The 19,649-nt window shown below is 39.3% G+C and overlaps 1 protein-coding gene across 2 annotated transcripts in view; it reads right to left on the reverse strand.

Annotated features, from left to right (window-relative positions):
- Positions 1–16,765: 16,765 nt before the first annotated feature.
- The window catches only part of LOC108714671 (cadherin EGF LAG seven-pass G-type receptor 3-like), a 152,167-nt gene continuing 149,283 nt past the window's right edge, over positions 16,766–19,649 (reverse strand). For both annotated transcript variants that reach the window (XM_041590844.1, XM_041590843.1), the window contains 2 exons: positions 18,509–19,628; positions 16,766–17,220 (listed from right to left, as the gene is read on the reverse strand). In XM_041590844.1, the coding sequence (XP_041446778.1) occupies positions 17,193–17,220; positions 18,509–19,628 (1,148 nt within the window). In that variant the 3' untranslated portion in view covers positions 16,766–17,192. The remainder of the gene's footprint in view (positions 17,221–18,508; positions 19,629–19,649) is intronic.

Below are 19,649 nucleotides of genomic sequence, written 5' to 3' on the forward strand. Positions count from 1 at the left end.
TTGCTTGTGCCTCGGCTGGTCTGATCCTGCTTGTCTTTCTTGCCTTCATTTATAGCAAGGAAAAGAATTCTATTCTAGTGAGGGGCACGTATGTCTTTGTATAATATGTTACTGTGATCTTTAAACCTTCATTAAACTGCTGATTCAGTTGGTCATGAAATGGGAAAATCCGAAGCTAAGGAACACTGGTCTCAGTAGGCTAAAGTGTGTCAGTGGGGGCTGGGACATTCCTGCTTATTCCCCATATGGCCCAAAAGTGATGGTACATAGGCCGAAACTTGAAATTCCTCCCCATTCTCCTTGAATAAATATTCCCTATCAATCAATATCCCCTGTTGCCTTTTTGCTAGAACGTCTTTTTACAGAAAAAGATTTGTTTAGGCTCCATTAAAGGGGTTATTCACTTTTGTGTTAACTTTTAGTATAATGTAGAGAGTGATATTCTGAGACAATTTGCAATTAGTTGTAATTTTTTATTATTTGTGGCTTTTGAGTTATTTAGCTTTTTATTCAGCAGCTCTGCAGTTTGCAATTTCAGCGATCGGATTACTAGGGTCCAAATTACCCTAGCAACCATGCATTGATTTAAATAAGAGACTGGAATATGAATAGGATAGGCCTGAATAGAAAAATGATTAATAAAAAGTAGTAATAACAATACATTTGTAGCCTTAGGGTGGTGACACGCTGCTATTCGGGGAGATTAGTCACCCAGCGACAAATATCCTCTTCTTCGGGCGACTTATCTCTCCGAAATGCCTTCCCGCCGACTAGAATGTGAATTACCAGAGGGATGGCACACGGATCGCTTTGTTTTCTGAAGTCGCCCAAAGTTGCCTCACGAGGAAACTTCAGGCAACTTTGGAAAGCCGAAGCGATCAGGGTGCAATCTCGCTGGCTAGAATGTGAATGGCCAACGAAATGGCACTTGGATCGCTACTAGTGATTGGCGAATTTATTCGGCAGGTGCGAATTCAAGGCGAATTCCCGTGATTCGCCGCTGTCGACTAAATTCGTGAAACCGCCGCGAAAATTCACCGGCGTCAAAATAAAAACGGACATCGAGTACAAAAAACAGATGCAGGTGTTGGAAAGGAGACGCCAGCCGTTTTGCGAATTTCGCTGGAAACGCTGGAATTTTTCGGCAAAACGAAACGCCCATTACTAATCGTTACAGCTTTCCAAAGTCGACTGAAGTTTCATTGTGAAGCAGCTTCTGAAAACAAATCGATTTTGGGGAGATTAGTCGCCCGAAGAAGAGGAGATTTGTCGCTGGGCGACTAATCTCCGCGAATAGCAGCGTGTGCCACCACCCTTACATCCCCCATATGAAAGCTGGAAAGAGTCAGAAGAAAAAAGCAAATAATGAAACAAGTATCAAAAAATAAATACTGAAGATCACTTGAAAAGTTGCTTAAAGGTAAACAATCCTAAAAATTTTGTAGGGCACCCTTATGTCATAACAAGTTGACAGGCATAGGAAAACATTGTTACATTCCCTCTAGTTTACATCTAGAGATATTGTAGTCAGTGTATATTTATTGACCCTCACATTTCTTCCTAAGGGGCCCTCAGTCTGGGGTCACCAGCTAAGTCAATAGTTTTGGAAGTATAAGGACAACACAAAGCCATTGAGAATATACAGTACAACACAATTCAGTGTATCAAGATAGAAGTATCTAATAGTGATACTCGCAATACATTGCTTGGTATTATGGTTGCATTCTTAAAGGAATTGTTCAGTGTAAATATAAAAACGGTGTAAATAGTGTTATAGTTAGTTAGTCAAAAATGTAATGTATAAAGGCTGGAGTGACTGGATGTCTGACATAATAGCCAGAACACTACTTCCTGCTTTCCTGCGCTCTTGGTTTCCACTGACTGGTTACCAGTCAGTAACATGGGTCATATGTGTTGCTTTTGAATCTGAGCTGAATGCTGAGGATCTCCAATAAACTTTAATTAAAAAATGTGTACTGTTTTTATAAGAAACCTGACTGTATGCAGTGAAATTCTCCCTTCATTTACTGCTGTGGATAGGAATTGTCAGACGGTCCCTAACTGCTGAGCAGGGAAACAATCATACTTATGAACAGCAGGGGGAGCCCCCGCCTTACTTCCCAGCCATGCAGAACTCAAGCAGCTTTGTTTATGACGATCCCTGCAGCCCAGACCACACTGAGCATGTGCACAGTCTTAGTCTTGCAAAGATGTTTAACAAAGTTACAAGATGGTGACCCCCTGTAGCCAACTTTGAAAGCATAAATTATTTGTTTGATTAGACTTGTGGTGCAGTAAATTCATGTTTATGTTTAGTATACAAAATACAGCATTTCTAGCATTATTTTATTTTAGACTTTCCTTTCCTTAAATAAAAGGACAACAACAGCCTCTGCATCAAGGACAAAGCAGCTAAGACACCCAGCACACTAGCCACATATGATGAAGGCCACCCCTCCAACTCAACTTTTGTTTCATGTCGTTTTGAGACCTCGACTGCTGCTGCCATCTTCTTTTATTTCTCATTTGTCCATGTCCTTTTCTTTAAGGCGCTGCCCTCGTCTCGTTGTATCACACAGAGGCAAAAGAGGTGCCCCCTACTGTGCCCTTACAGTTATATATATACTGTATATCCTCATGTATTTCAAAGTAGGGCTCTCTAATTGTGTGCCGCACAGGAATGTTGTTGGAGTTAATGCTCCATGTAGTACTCTGGGCCACTGCCTATGTATCAGCTGCTTTGAATGGTAAAGTCCATACAGCAGAAACAAGGATTCAGGGATCACTGCACATAATTTACCTGCTTCCAAACCTGATCTATAAACACACTGGAGGCTGGAGATAGAGAGGTTAGGGTCCTTGTGACTTCTCAATGAGAAACAACAGAAATCAGGTTTGTCCAAGCTACAATGTCAGTGCATTTCACCAACAGCTAGAGAGCTGCAGTTTGGATATCCCTTGCCTGTTACATGATGTATTATTCCTCTGTAATATTGATATTACACAAAAAATGTGTTTTAAATTCATTAAAAGTACTGTTGCCCTGCACTGGTAAACAAAAGGCACAGGTTACAAAGCAGATAAGCTCTGTAGAATACAATTGGGGAAATTTACTAACATCCGAAAATCCACCACCGTTGCCTTCGCCGCACTTCGCCAGTTGTAGATTCGCCAGGGCTGCACAAATTCATGAAGATCCAAAGTTGTGCACAGGTTACCGAATGCTTGCTCAAGTGATAGTACAATCAGCCGGTCGAAGTTACGCTAGCGAAGGCTAATTTGTATACGGCGCCAAATTTAAAAATGAATGGACGTGTATGCTGCAGCGCACATTACACTACACAAGCCCAGGGAAAGTTAATAAAAGTATATAGGGGTGTTCTAATGCCCTACACATGTGCCCACATTATAGTTAAGGTGCCATATGTTATCAAATGTAGGGGGGAAGGTAGGCACCCTAAAAAAAAAATTGGATCTTTTTTTAGCCTATCACCCTATAAAAAGTAAAACGCGCCAGCGTTTTTTTGGGACTTAGAAAAATTGTCAACGTTTTTTTTAAAACTTCTATCTACTCTACTGCACTTCGCCTGGTCTAACCTGGCGAAGGCAACTCTGGCGAAAGATGTAACATTCATAAAAAAATAAAAAAAACTTAGTAAATTTGCGTAATTTCGCCCCTTCGCCAGAGTGCAACTTCGCCAGGCGTTAGGCTGCGAAGTTGCGCTACTCTATCTAATTCGCTGGCGAATTTTCGCCAGGGCCACTGTTAGTAAATCGCCGTAAATTTGCCCCAATGGGTTTATCTTCCTGTGTAAGAACTAAAACTATCGTATTCTACCAGTTTCACCAGTGCAGTGCAACAAGTATATTTTATTTTAATTCCATTTTTTTGATGTTACTGTGCCTTTAGCTGGACATACTTTGCAGGTCCTATTAAGATATTGAGCGTCTCTGCTGAAAGAAGGCTTTATGCCCTACAAGAGAGACTAACTTGCACTTCTGGTTCCCAAGTAACTCCAGTTCAGTAACACTGCAGTTAAGTGCTCAGAGCTGATTTGCAAAGGTTAAACTTAAAGGTCAACTAAGCATAAAGTACACTCTGTTACATAACATTCCTTCTCTTTGAGCTGGATACTTTGTGACACTATTGAAGGGCCACTAACACCAAAAGCAAATCCTGGCATTGTTGTAGTGTGTTTGATATGAGACTCATTGTATTCAATAAGGAATATTCATGACTTGCCCCTTTAAGTGCAGCTAAAATTTCTTAAAGGGGTGGTTCACCTTAGGTAAACTTTTATTATGTAATAGAATGGCTAATTCTAAACAACTTTTCCATTGGTCTTCATTATTTATTTTTTATAGTATTATAATTATTTTCCTTTTTCTTCTGACTCTTTGCAGCATTCAGAATGGACGTCGCTGACCCCATCTAAAAGCAAATGCTTTGTTAAGATCCCAAATGTATTGTAATTGCTAATTTATATTTCTCATCTTTCTAGTAAGGGCCTCTCCTATTCATATTCCAGTGTCTTAGTCAAATCAATACATGGTTGCTAGGGTAATTTGGACCCTAGCTACCAGATTGTTTATAATGCAAATCGAAGAGCTGCTGAATAAAAAGCTAAATAACTCAAAAACCTTAAATAATAAATAATGAAAACCAATTGCAAATTGTCTCAGAATATCACTCTCTACACAATACTAAAAGTTACTTTAAAGGTAAATAACCCCTTTAAGTTCACATTAAAGGCGACCTGCCACCCTAAGAAATAATTCCAAATAATTTTCTATCGTTAGTTGAGCAAAATAAAAGTTACTTACACTACGTTTATTATTTATATTTTGTTTCCTCCAGTCTTGGAATTACACAATCACAGCACACAGGCAGCAGCCATTTTGTGGACACTGTTATTAAGACAAGTTCTGTGTCACCCCATAATCTTGTGTCTGCACCGGAATGGGGGACCTACTGCCCATACACATTGTGCTACACAATTATAGAGCGTTAGGAGGAGGAGAATGTGGGGAGAGCAGTGACGCAGGAAGTGCTGAATGGAAAGTGAAAGTAATTGACTGCCCCGCCTCTATGGGGTAGATTCACTAACGGACGAGTCAACAATCGATCCACAAACTCATAACGTGCACTCCACACACTCCCATGCAGTGAATTGATAAAAGCTTTATTCTACAGACACACTCCCTGACTCGTTCTGTGTGAACACTCACGTAGTGACACACGTAACTATAACTACATGTGTTCACATGAAACGCGTCAGGAAATGTGTTTTCAATAACACCGCTGCCTGGGAGTCTGTGGAGTGCGCTTCATATTTTTGTGGATCGATTGCAAAGTCTTTAAGACTCAGTTCTTCTTGATTTCAGCCAGGCTGTATCAGGGTCGGACTGGGCCAGCAGGACACCGGGAAAAAACCCAGTCAGCCCAGACCCACTCCCTGCACTGCTGCTGCTTACCTACCTCCCTGACCCTGGCTGCGGCATGCAGAAAAAGTTACGCGCAGAAGGTGCAGGTTGCTGCTGGGATGGGGGGAGAAGGGGCTGTGCGGCTTGGGGGCCCAGGGGATGGTATGCGGGGCCCCTGAGGCTGCATGGGCCTTGGGCCTCCCAGTCCGATGATGGGCTGACTTTATGGGGGCAGCCATTTCAGTCACAGATTACATAGCAGATACCAGATGCACTCTGTAGAATCCCATTGTATTCTATTACAGGGCTTATCTGTTATCTGCTAAGTAGCCTGTGCCTTTTCTCCTTTTTAGCTTGAATGGCTGCCCCCATGGCTACACAGCAGCTTGTTTATATAAACTATAGTAGTACTTATCTATCTACTGTGTATCCTGTGCTTGAATGGCTGTCCCCATGGCTACACAGCAGCTTGTTTATATAAACTATAGTAGTACTTATCTGTTATCTACTGTGTATCCTGTGCTTGAATGGCTGCCCCCATGACTACACAGCAGCTTGTTTATATAAACTATAATAGTACTTATCTGTTATCTACTGTGTATCCTGTGCTTGAATGGCTGCCCCCATGGCTACACAGCAGCTTGTTTATATAAACTATAGTAGTACTTATCTGCTATCTACTGTGTATCCTGTGCTTGAATGGCTGCCCCCATGGCTACACAGCAGCTTGTTTATATAAACTATAGTAGTACTTATCTGCTATCTACTGTGTATCCTGTGCTTGAATGGCTGCCCCCATGGCTACACAGCAGCTTGTTTATATAAACTATAATAGTACTTATCTGTTATCTACTGTGTATCCTGTGCTTGAATGGCTGCCCCCATGGCTACACAGCAGCTTGTTTATATAAACTATAGTAGTCGTTCTAAAGCAAAGGCATAACTTTTACCAATGCATAGCAACGGTACATTATATTTTAATGGCTTGTAGATAAAATGCTTTTATTTTTTTGGTGTTCAACAGGATGTGTCAGACTCCCCTTTAATTTCCAAATCTTTCCTATAGAAATGTAACCCAAACAGAATGTGGAAAAATGACGAGACAACCGAGTTGTTTTTACAGCATTTTATTATCACAACGGGCGCTTTTCATTTTTTTTACAACTTTACAAGAAACAAAATTAACTTCTTTCAGGTTTCATTTGAAATGAAAAGAAGGATGAAAACAAGTTTGTTACAAAAAATAAATAAATAAGGAGTCTCACAGAGCTACAATCATCTCTCGGCTGGGAGGTAACGCTCCCTCTTCTAATCTTACCTTATAAATACATTCTGAGCCCCAGGGCAAAGCAACAGTACAGAATATTTGTTCTTTTCTAGGTACGACAACTTCAAGATGCAGAACTGCGGATCATTACTGATACAATTCCACGTTGTGATTACACAGTGGCCCATTCCTCTCTCTTACCAAGTTGCAAGTAACAAACGAGTTACACAACAATGACATTCATCACATTTGGCACATTTATTTGTAGATTTTGGCTTTAAGAAGACTTTTGCATAACCCTGTAAATATTTCTAATTGTGGATTTTGGAGCATAAATTCGCACTTCGGGTCTGGTTTGAAGTTGTTGTGGTTATAGGGATAGAGATTTGTTTAACAAACCAATATGGCACATTATTCTGTTGATGAAAGGAATGTACGTTGGTGGAGAAACCTAAATAAATACACTGGTAAAAGGGGATAAAAACATCACTATTATTTATTTTCAGCACAGGTATAGGTTATCTGGAAACCCGTTATCCAGAAAGCTCTGAATTACAGGAAGGCCGTCTTTTTTTGATCAGATAATTTCATTTTTTAAAAAGTATTTCCTATTTCTCCTTTATGATAAAACAGTACAGTTGTGGGATCCATTATCTGGAAACCCGCTATACAGAAAACTCCAAGTTACAGGAAGGCTGTTTCCCATAGACTCCTTTTTATCCAGATAACCAAATAGTTAAAAATGATTTCCCTTTTCTCTGTAATAATAAAACAGGAGCTTGTACTTGATCCCAACTAAGATATAATTGATCATTATTGGAAGCAAAACCAGCCTATTGGGTTTATTTAATGTTTACATGAATTTCTAGTAGAATTAAGGTATGAAGATCCAAATTACAGAAAGATATGCTATCCAGGTCCCGAGCATTTTGGATAATCGGTCCCATACCTGTGATATGTACTAAATCCAAACTAAGATATAATTAATCTTTATTGGAAGCAAAACCAGCCTATTGGGTTTAATTAATGTTTACATGATTTTTTAGGAGACTTAAGGTATGAAGATCCAATTTATGGAGAGATCCATTACAGGTATGGGACCTGTTATCCAGAATGCTGGGACCTGGGGTTTTCCGGATAACGAATCTTTCAGTAATTTAGATCTTCATATCTTAAGTCTACTTGAAAACCATGTAAACTCTAAATAAACCCAATAGGCTGGCTTTGCCTCCAATAAGGATAAATTATATCTTAGTTGGGATCAAGTACAAGGTATTGTTTTATTATTACAGAGAAAAAGGAAATCATTTTTAAAAATTTGGATTATTGATTGATTGAATGAATGAAGTGTATTTGGAGCTTTTTGTATAATGGGTTTCCGGATAATGGATCCTATATCTTTATCCGCAAAACCCCAGGTCCAGAACATTCTGGATAACAGGTCACATACCTGTATCCTAAAAAAATTCTGATGAGCGTTCCAGCTTTGAACAGTACTTAAAACACAAAATGCACATAAGAATGTATATGATTTAGATCATAATTATACAATAATCGTTAAGTTTCAAGTAACAGCAACCTGTCTTGAAAATACAATTAACAATTTAAAAATGTGGGGTTTTTTTCCCCAAACGGGTAGAAGTGCAAATAAACAATAAAGATTTTCTGTCAAACAAATAAGCATAAATAAAAAAAATGTAACAAAATAACTGTAACTGAAATCATTAGATAATTCATATTTAACCAAATAAAGAATGACTTAGACGTATGTGTGTGTATGATATATTGATGACAGCTTTTAAATATAGATTCAAGTGCATATAGACTGGGAGATAAAAACTAGAAAATAAGTTGCTCTGTATCCAGGGAAACTTAAAGATAGTAAAATGAATTAAGTCCTACTTCAGAATGAATCCATATGGATAATCAAGTATAGCTATAATATGTGACCAAATACTAGCTAAGGCAGGAGAATCCAAGAAATGCCAAAACTTTACTCCCCTCTTCCTCTGCCCTAATGGAAGAGCTCAAAGCAACCATAAACCCAAAGCAACTGATAACAAAAGGCTGCTATCCAGTAATATATTGCTTGGATGATAACTAAACACAATCCCATAGTATTATCCCTGGATAAGAAGAAGTAGGAGGATACATTATAGCATTGGGCAAAGACAGGGAACACAGGGTGGCCAGTGTTCTAGATCCAAGCCAAGATACTGATTGTTTCCTTATATTTTATAATACACAAAAGCCATGAAAATCCTGTACATATATCCTTATACAGTGCATTGTGATGTCATCAGTTATCTTATGACTTCATTCATTAAAAAATATAAGGATACAGTATTACAAGTCACCTCGACACTCCATGACCTGTGTAAAAGCAATTGGCCTATGACCCTGCTCTTGTATTTGGTCATGGAATATCCTTATATTATACAAAGGGGGGCTACGTTGTTATATAAAAACATTCCACTAAAGGGGTTAACTTTTAGTATGATGTAGAGAGTCATATTCAATATAAATTTGCAATTGGATTTCATTTTTTATTTGTGGTTTTTGAGTTATTTAGCTTTTTATTCAGCAGTAGTGATGGGCGAATAAATTCTCCAGGTGTGAATTTGCGGCAAATTTCCACCTTTCGCCGCCGCGAAAATCACCACCAGTGAAAATTTGTCGGCGTCAAAAAAAAATGGACGCGTGTCGGAATAGTCGCTAGCGTCAAAACTGTTGCGCGTCAACATTATTTGGCTGCGTTTGACTTTACGGGCACCACAATTGACGTGGGCATCATAATTCAGGTTTCGCTAATTTTTTCGCCGAAGCCCATCACTGTTCCGCAGTTCTCCAGTTTGCAATTTCAGCAATCTGGTTGCTGGGGTCATACTTAACCTAGCAACCATGCATTGATTGCAAGACTTGAATATAAATAGGAGAGGCTCTGAATGGATAGATGAGTAATAAAAAGTAGCCTTACAGAGCATTTGTTTTTTTGGGGGGGGTCAATGACCCCCATTTGAAAGCTTGAAGGGTCAGAAGAAGAAGGCAAAACATTAAAAACTATAAAAAAAAAAAAAAAATGGAGACCAACTGAAAAGTTGCTCAGATCTGTCCATTCTATAACATACTAAAAGTATAACTTTAACCTTTAATTTAAGTAAGCAAGATTATTAGTGTAAGAAAGAACCAACGCTGTCGAAGAAGGTTTTAGTGGAAACGAAACCATCATTTCTTTAACATAGTAATATTCTAATCTAATTCCACCTGAGTGCTGTTGCCTTATCATACTGTAAAATATATGAAAAGTCATGGACAATTATGAATGAAGAATTCTCTATTTTGGTTAAAATTGAATAAAATTAAAAAATCATAGCTTATTTTTATTTTATTAAAAAAAAAACTGAAATAAAAAGTGCATAAAAGATGCTTATACATTATACTTTGTAGCTGTCATCCCCACATTCGGGCTGCTATGGTTTTTAATTTTGTTATAATATCCGACGTCATATCAAAATATAAAAAAATTAAAAAGTGCGTTCACTATAACTGAAAAAAAGTGTAAAAAAATTTTCCCTTTAATAATTTACAAAAATAAAAAAAAAGAAAAGAGCTTTTTTTTGGTGAGAAACAGTTTGAATATTTATCAAAACACACGAAAAAAAGGAAGTCGCTTACAAATGAACCACGTCATGAAAATAAATAGGCAGTCATATAAATATGCATAACAAATAGAATTTCCAGTTTATTTATATACATCCTGAAAAAATAATGTAAACATGTCTCGTTCTTTCCCCCAAGAAGAGTCAAGAACTGAACACACGCACACACATGTGCATCGCCATATGTCCATGTGTGCACATTCATATACACACAAACACACACACCAACATTTTCCTAACTGCATTAGTAAATGTCATTCAGATTGTTATTGTTTTTTTTTAACACAATCTGGATTTTCAGTTCAAAATGTTTCATGTTTCAAAAGAGATCAGAAACGTACATTGTTTGCCCTGAAACAAAATTGAATTCTAGAGGCAGATTTATCAAAATTAAAATTTTCAGCATTTTCTTCTAATTGGAATAAAACGTGAACACTCGAAGACCTTGAATATGCGCCTATGAAAAAACTCGAATTAACGTAAAAACTTGAAAAGTCTACCTTTCGTTATCTTGAATAGAGATGTCGCGAACTGTTCGCCGGCGAACTTGTTCGCGCGAACATCGGGTGTTCGCGCTCGCCGGAAGTTCGCGAACGTCGCGCGACGTTCGCCATTTTGGGTTCGCCATTGTTGGCGCTTTTTTTTGCCCTCTCACCCCAGACCAGCAGGTACATGGCAGCCAATCAGGAAGCTCTCCCCTGGACCACTCCCCTTCCCTATAAAAACCGAAGCCCTGCAGCGTTTTTCACTCTGCCTGTGTGTGCTGAAGAGATAGTGTAGGGAGAGAGCTGCTGCCTGTTAGTGATTTCAGGGACAGTTGAAAGTTTGCTGGCTAGTAATCGTTTTGATACTGCTCTGTTATTGGAGGGACAGAAGTCTGCAGGGATTTGAGGGACATTTTAGCTTAGGTAGCTTTGCTGGCTAGTAATCTACCTTCTACTGCAGTGCTCTGTATGTAGCTGCAGTGGGCAGCTGTCCTGCTTCTGATCTCATCTGCTGACTGCTGCAATAACAGTAGTCCTTGTAAGGACTGCTTTTATTTATTTTTTTGTTGTTTTACTACTACTACTACTACTACTACTATAAGAGCCCAGTGCTATTAGTCTAGCAGTGTTGGGAGTGGGACTGGTGTGCTAATCTGCTGCTCCTAGTAGTTCAGCAGCACCAACTTTAATTTTTTTTTTTAATATTCATTTTTTTTTTATTTTACTTTTTTTATTTTACTACCGCTGTAGTAGTGTATAAGTTGACCTTTTAGGCATTATTTGCCCTGTAGGCATTATTTGCACACTGTTTTCTTCAACCCGCCATCGAGCTGTGTGACCTTGTTCCCATTCTGTCTAAATATCCATAATATTACCGTCTCCAGAAAAAACACCGGAGTCACTTTTTCAAGCAGCATTCATATATTTTACGTAATCCGTATCCACCGCTGTAGTAGTGTATACGTTGGCCTTGTAGGCATTATTTGCACACTGTTTTCTTCAACCCGCCATCGAGCTGTGTGACCTTGTTCCCATTCTGTCTAAATATCCATAATATTACCGTCTCCAGAAAAAACACCGGAGTCACTTTTTTCAAGCAGCATTCATATATTTTACGTAATCCGTATCCACCGCTGTAGTAGTGTATACGTTGACCTTGTAGGCATTGTTTGCCCAGTTTTTTTGGCCGCAGCCACTGAAGCACAGAGGCCAGAAAAAATATGCCATATAAATGCTGAAAATAGTCATTTTTTGCCATACGTTGACTCAACGTATATGGCAAAAAATGACTATTTTCAGCATTTATATGGCATATTTTTTCTGGCAACTGTGCTTCAGTGGCTGCGACCAAAAAAACTGGGCAAACAATGCCTACAAGGTCAACGTATGGCAAAAAATGACTATTTTCAGCATTTATATGGCATATTTTTTCTGGCAACTGTGCTTCAGTGGCTGCAACCAAAAAAACTGGGCAAACAATGTCTACAAGGTCAACGTATGGCGAAAAATTACTATTTTCAGCATTTATATGGCAATTTTTTATGGCAACTGTGCTTCAGTGGCTGCGTCCAAAAAAACTGGGCAAACAATGCCTACAAGGTCAACGTATGGCAGTTGTTTAAAGAGAACAGTAGATTACTAGCCAGCAAAGCTACCTAAGCTAAAATGTCCCTCAAATCCCTGCAGACTTCTGTCCCTCCAATACAGAGCAGTATCAAGCAGATTACTAGCCAGCAAACTTACTATCATCTGTCCCTGAAATCACTAACAGCTCTCCCCCTACACTATCTCTTCCAAGCACACACAGGCAGATTTTTCAGATACATTTTTGCCCTTGATCCCCCTCTGGCATGCCACTGTCCAGGTCGTTGCACCCTTTAAACAACTTTAAAATCATTTTTCTGGCCAGAAATGTCTTTTCTAGATGTTAAAGTTCGCCTTCCCATTGAAGTCTATGGGGTTCGCGAACCGTTCGCGAACCGCTCGCATTTTTGCGCAAGTTCGCGAATATGTTCGCGAACTTTTTTTCCGACGTTCGCTACATCCCTAATCTTGAAGACTCGAATTTAAAAAATTGCTGGAATTTTGAAAAATTTTGAAAATACAGCTCCCATTGGCTTCTACATGAACTCACCAGCTTTAGATGCCCATTTTTTTTGCATTCAACACATCCTAAAATATCAAGTTTTGGAAACTGGAATTTGTATTTTTTTCAACAAAAATCTTAAAGGGATACTGTCATGGGATTAATTTTTCAAAATTAATCAGTTAATAGTGCTGCTCCAGCAGAATTCTGCACTGAAATCCATTTCTCAAAAGAGCAAACAGATTTTTTTTTTATATTCAATTTTGAAATCTGACATGGGGCTAGACATTTTGTCAATTTCCCAGCTGCCCCTGGTCATGTGACTTGTGCCTGCACTTCAGGAGAGAAATGCTTTCTGGCAGGCTGCTGTTTTTCCTTCTCAATGTAACTGAATGTGTCTCAGTGGGACATGGATTTTTACTATTGAGTGCTGTTCTTAGATCTACCAGGCAGCTGTTATCTTGTGTTAGGGAGCTGTTATCTGGTTACCTTCCCATTGTTCTTTTGTTTGGCTGCTGGGGGGGGGGCTAATATCACTCCAACTTGCAGTACAGCAGTAAAGAGTGATTGAAGTTTATCAGAGCACAAGTCACATGACTTGGGGCAGCTGGGAAATTGACAATATATCTAGCCCCATGTCAGATTTCAAAATTGAATATAAAATATTGAATATAAAAAAATCTGTTTGCTCTTTTGAGAAATGGATTTCAGTGCAGAATTCTGCTGGAGCAGCACTATTAACTGATTCATTTTGAAAAAAACATTTTTTCCCATGACAGTATCCCTTTAAATCACAGCAAAAACTTGAATTTAGATAAATCTGCCCGTTTGTTTCAGGTTTTGTTGGCAGATGTTCAGGATATAGTTAGAGGAGAGGGCATTTGTGATCACCAGCGTTCATCTAGAGAGGCATACAGTCATCATAATACCATGGGTGCTATCAACCGTAAAGATTTTAGAATGTTTTTGAAATTTATATTTTTTTTAGCAAAAACCTTAAAGCACAGCAAAAACTTAAATTTAGGTAAATCTGCCCCTTTGTTTCAGGTTACTTACAGATGTTCGGGATATATTTCGGTCAATGCAGTGGAACACTTGGATCAAGATGGCCTGTTTAGGAATAAAACTCCACTTTATTGTCCGCTAGTTCAGCATGCATGGAGATGGTAGAAGGTTGTGATTGGACAGCCAAGGTTTAAATCTCTGATTTAGGCCCAGAGATTGATATTGGTACATGGGAATTTTTTTAAAATTTTGAAAAGTTGGTCAACGTTAATGTACGGCAGAGAGGGCATTTGTGATCACAAGGGTTCACCAAGAGAGGTCTACAGTCATCATAATGCCATGGGTGCTATCAACCGTAGAGATTTTAGAATGTTTTTGAAATTTTCTGCTGAAAAACATACTGCAGAACAAAAACATAATATTGATGGTTACATGGAAGGAGCAGCATGTGACATCTTCACTTTGGCAGTATCAAACCTTCAGGAACAGCAGGTCCAATATTTCAAACAAATATGGTGGTGGCTATGTTGGAACGAAGGGGGCATTTTTTGGGGAGCACTCATTTCTGTATCTATGGGCTAACAGTACAAATGGCAGACACTGGAGTAGGAGGAGTCACCGTTTCCAGAGAATGGAGAAAAGAAGAGAAAAGGGGATAAAATATTGAGTCTGTGAATGTTGGATTTATGGTTTGTAGTACGTGTAATAGTGAATAAATGAAACCTCCCATAGTCTCTAGAAGAAGTTCACTATCTTCACCATGTAAGATTTTACCGTAGAAACGGAGGACAGGAGAGTTTGAGAAACAGATGTGGGTTAATTAATTTGGCCACTATATGAGGTAAGATGTCCATCACAGAGGGCAATATAGGAAATTCTGCAGTTGCCACAGACTCGCGTTGGAAGCAGGTCAAGTATAAAAGCTTCACCAAAAACAATGTTGTTGACTTATCATTAACAAACCTACTTCCCATGATGCTCAGCCCAACCTTTATATGCACTGAGCATCTGAGCGAATATTTTTTCTCAAGTCAGAAGAATTCGTGTAGACATGATGGGAAAGAAGAAGCCTTTCAGATGTTAGTCTACAATTCACAGGGGCAGATTTACTAACCGGCGAATTTTCACCAGCGTCAACTTTGCACCCATCACAACACGCCAATTCACTAATATGCAGAGTTTCATCCTGGGCACCGAACGATGGCGACTTTTCACTAGCGTTACTTAGGCTGTGCGAGTATTTCATAGCGAATATGCGCTAGCATTCATTTGTGCCGAGCGAAACTTTGTTAGTGATCTTGCGCTCAGTTCAATTTGCATAGGGCGAGAAATTTAAAGTTGTATTGACATCTTTATTGTAAATGTTGCTGCAAATGGTTTAAAGGGATCCTGTCATGGGAAAACATGTTTTTTTTTTTCAAAACGCATCACTTAATAGTGCTGCTCCAGCAGAATTCTGCACTGAAATCCATTTCTCAAAAGAGCAAACAGATTTTTTTATATTAAATTTTGAAATCTGACATGGGGCTAGACATATTGTCAGTTTCCCAGCTGCCCCTGGTCATGTGACTTGTGCCTGCACTTTAGGAGAGAAATGCTTTCTGGCAGGCTGTTATTTCTCTTACTTAATGTAACTGAATCAGACTCAGTGGGACTTGGCTTTTACTGTTGAGTGTTGTTCTTAGATCTACCAGGCAGCTGTTATCTTGTGTTAGAGAGCTGTTATCTGGTTACCTTCCCATTGTTCTTTTGTTTGGCTGCTGGGGGGAAGGGAGGATGGTGATATCACTCCAACTTGCAGTACAGCACTAAAGAGTGACTAAAGTATATCAGAGCACAAGTCACATGACTGGGGGCAGCTGGAAAACTGACAAAATGTCTAGCCCCATGTCAGATTTCAAAATTGAATTTAAAAAAATCTGTTTGCTCTTTTGAGAATTGGATTTCAGTGCAGAATTCTGCTGGAGCAGCACTATTAACTGATGTGTTTTGAAAAAAACATGTTTCCCATGACAGTATCCCTTTAAGTTACTGATTTATATTACACATGTCCAGGGAACCTTAATAAAGACAAGAGAGTTAATATAATGCCCTACACATGAGCCCACTGTAAAATTAATGTCCCGTATGTTATAAGATGTCTGGAGAAAACTGGTTCCCCAAAAAAAGTTTGTTAGGATTATTTGCAGGCAATCACGCTGAAATTAAGAAAAGTCGCCAGTGTTTTTTTGCATTTTCAGATCACAGATCTGAAAAGATCACATATAAGATTGAGGAAGATCTAGCTGCTTTATAGCACTTCGCTGGTCTGAGGTGGCAAAGGCAACTCTGGCATAGGAGCTAACGTTCAGTAAAATCCGCATTTTAGTGAATTTGCTGAGTAACGTCCGTTCGCCAGAGCAGAAAGTCGCCTGGCAATAGAGTGCGAATGACTGCTAGCGACAGTCTATTTCACTAGTAAATTAGTGATGTCGCTGCAGGTGATGACACTGGCGAAAAGTTGTTAGCGTTAGCCACTTGGCTCTTTAGTAAATCTGCCCCACAATGTCCCCCCTCCCTCATTAGGAGTCTCTGTGCTAAAACTATTTTGCAGTTGATCTTTTTTTGAGGATTTTTATGTTCTGCGGCTCTTCTGCAGAACTTGAAGACCAATTAAAATTGTCACAATATCTACGTCTACGTCGCGATTTTAAATAAACCTCCCCTTCAAATCCAGGTAAGAGAACAGACGTCCCCCATAATCTTGCAATCGAAACATCACCAAAGGCCTAATAAAGATTTCACTTGAAATAACCCCAGTAAGAACGGCATCTGCATTGGAATGACGACGACAATTAAATCCGTAAAAATAAGGATAGAAATTTTTCTTTTTAGCTCTGGTTACAAACGTACAAAATGTATAAAAAAAAGTTTATTCTGCCCTCACTTTCCCACCCGACAAAGTTCTATTTAAAAAGGAATGTTTCACAGCAACGGCGTCCTTTGATTGGCAGAAACAGTGCTGTTAGTTCCGCCCTGGCGGGTTCCTTCTGCTCTTCTCGCACCTCTGCATGACGACTTTGTGTTCTACTGCCTTAGGTATCACGCTTTCATGCGCTGTTGCTTTAAGGAAATACCTGAGGTTCTTGATCTTCTTCTCCTGCATGGTCACCTTTTGTGGCAACTGGCCAGTGGACTGCAGACATCTGTTTGCCAATACTTTGTGGGGTTCTCACATGCGCAGTTGACCACAGCGTCTTCCTTTCTTTTTGACCCCACTGAGTTTTTCAGGAATGAGCATCATTCCTCACTAACCTTTAAAAAGAAACCCAAGTTTATTAATATATAATACACAAAAGCCATGAATATACTGTAAATGATATCCTTATAAACGGTGAGTTCTGATGTCATCAGTTATAAACGGTGAGTTCTGATGTCATCAGTTATAAACGGTGAGTTCTGATGTAATTTCTGTCACATGATTCACTGAAACTTGTGTATTATAATAAATAAAATACCCCCAGTTGCAAAATATAAGGATATTAGAAGTTACCTCTGAGTTTCATGACCTGCATAAAACCACTCGGCCTTCAGCCTCGTGTTTTTATATGGTCATGAAACTCCTCGGTAACTTATAATATCCTTATATTTAACAAGAGGGGGTACTTTATTCACTATATACCTTCTCGTACCCTACATAATGCCTTCTGCAGACTGTAATAGCTGCTATGTAAACACAAATTGCACTTATTGGCCAAGTAGGCTTGATATGATGAGTACCAATTCTATTTATTTAAAAGTAAATATCTATTAAACTAAACAAGCACCAAAGCTGATAAATAGATAGCACGTGTGGACCATGGTGGTGCATTGGAATTAATTAGCAGCCATGAAGCATAGGGATTGTATAGGTTTGTGCCTATGGAGAGAGAGATGAATGGGAAGCCAACATGCAAACGTTTTTACTGTTTGATGTCATTTGCATTGCAGGTTAAAGGATAAGTAAAGCTACAGAGGCATTTTTATTGCCAATAGATTAGCTGTAATAGTGCAAGCTAGAAAGCTATATTTATTCTGTAGAATGTTTTACCATACCTGAGTATATAGCTCTAAAAGCTCTATGTTTGTTTAGGATAGCAGCTGCCATATTAGCTTGGTGTGACATCACTACCTGCCTGAGTCTCTCCCTGCTCACTTTTAGATTTTAGATTACAGCAGAGAAGGGAGGGGAAGAGGAGCAAACTGAGCATGCTCACGCCCGGGGCAAGGAGGTTTAAGCTGGAGGCAGGAAGTCTGATACAGAAGCCCATGAGTACACAATAGAAGGAAAGAAATGCTGTGTTTCTTTTGACAGAGGACTCAGAGCAGCACTACTTAGAGTGTTTACTGGTGTATTTATATAGACCTTTCTGATAAGGCTTACTTAGTTTTAACCTTTCCTTCTCCTTTAATAAAGGTTGTAACAATGAACCATTTACTCATTTCAGTTACACATTAGATATGACAGATGTAACCTGTTTCAGGTTCAGGGTGTGGAAATAAGGGGAAGGTCTACCAGTAAAAGGCAGATTCCGAGATGTTGAGAGGGTTGAAATACACTTACTCAGCATCTGCAGACATCTCCGAGATACTTTGCGATGTTGCAGAATGAGGTGTGGATGGGCATAGCACAGAGGGAGTTGAGGAATTCTGTACTGGAGGAGTCACTGTTTGCTGGGTTGAATTAGTAGTTGATGAAAGAACAGATGTATTAAATGAAGCAAGAATTGATGAAAGAATATCTAGCTGTTCGGTGGAAGGGTGACGACTGGGAATCGTTTCTAGGTTTTCTCTTGAAGGTTGCCTCCTACAAAGAGGTTCAAGATTATCCTTCGAAGGGAGCCTTCTGGAGAGGGGCTCTAAATTTTCTCTTGATGGTTGCCTTCTAGAAAGAGGGTCTATATTATCCCTTAATGGATGTGTACTAGGCACTGTATCCAGTTGTTCTCTGGAATTAGACCGTCTGGATAAAAAGTCCAGTTGTTCCCTTGAAGGTTGCCGAGTCGATGCCAATTGGTCCCTTGACGGTTGTCTTCTAGACAGAACATCTAACTGTTCTCTAGATGCCTGTCTATTGATTACAGAGTCCATTTGCTCTCTAGATACTTGCTGATTTGGCAAAGTATTAACCCATTCCCTTACAGGTCCTGGATCAAGTTGTTCTTTTGATCCGTATCTGCTGTGTAACGTCTCTAGATGCTCTCTAGAACAATGTCTTTTGGGCAAGGAATTTACATGATCCCTCCCATCATTTCTGATATCTGACTGATCTAGATGTTCTCTAGATCCATGTCTGCTCGGTATACTTTCTAAATGTTCTCTAGATCCATGCCGGCTAGAAATGATATCTAAATGCTGCCTGGAACCATGCCTGCTTGGTATAGTATCCAGCTGTTCCCTGGATCCATGCCTGCTCGGCACAGCTTCAAGTAGTTCTCTTGAATTATTCCGACTCAGCTGTTCTCTGGACATCTGCTTTCGCATTAACATATCAAGCTGTTCTCGGGAAGAGTATCTACTGGCCGGTTGTGACAAACTTCCAGTTCCAGAATACATTCTGCCATACGAAGCTGCGGGAACCGCCCTGTGGCCCAAGGTGGACGTTTTATACCACGACAATTCATTGGTCATTCTTCCAACAGATGCCAAGCCTGGCGGGTACTGAAGTCGATTTTTCAAAATACCTAAATGGAAATAAGTTATTG

This window comes from Xenopus laevis, chromosome 4L (assembly GCF_017654675.1).
Source record: "Xenopus laevis strain J_2021 chromosome 4L, Xenopus_laevis_v10.1, whole genome shotgun sequence".
Lineage (NCBI taxonomy): Eukaryota > Metazoa > Chordata > Amphibia > Anura > Pipidae > Xenopus > Xenopus laevis.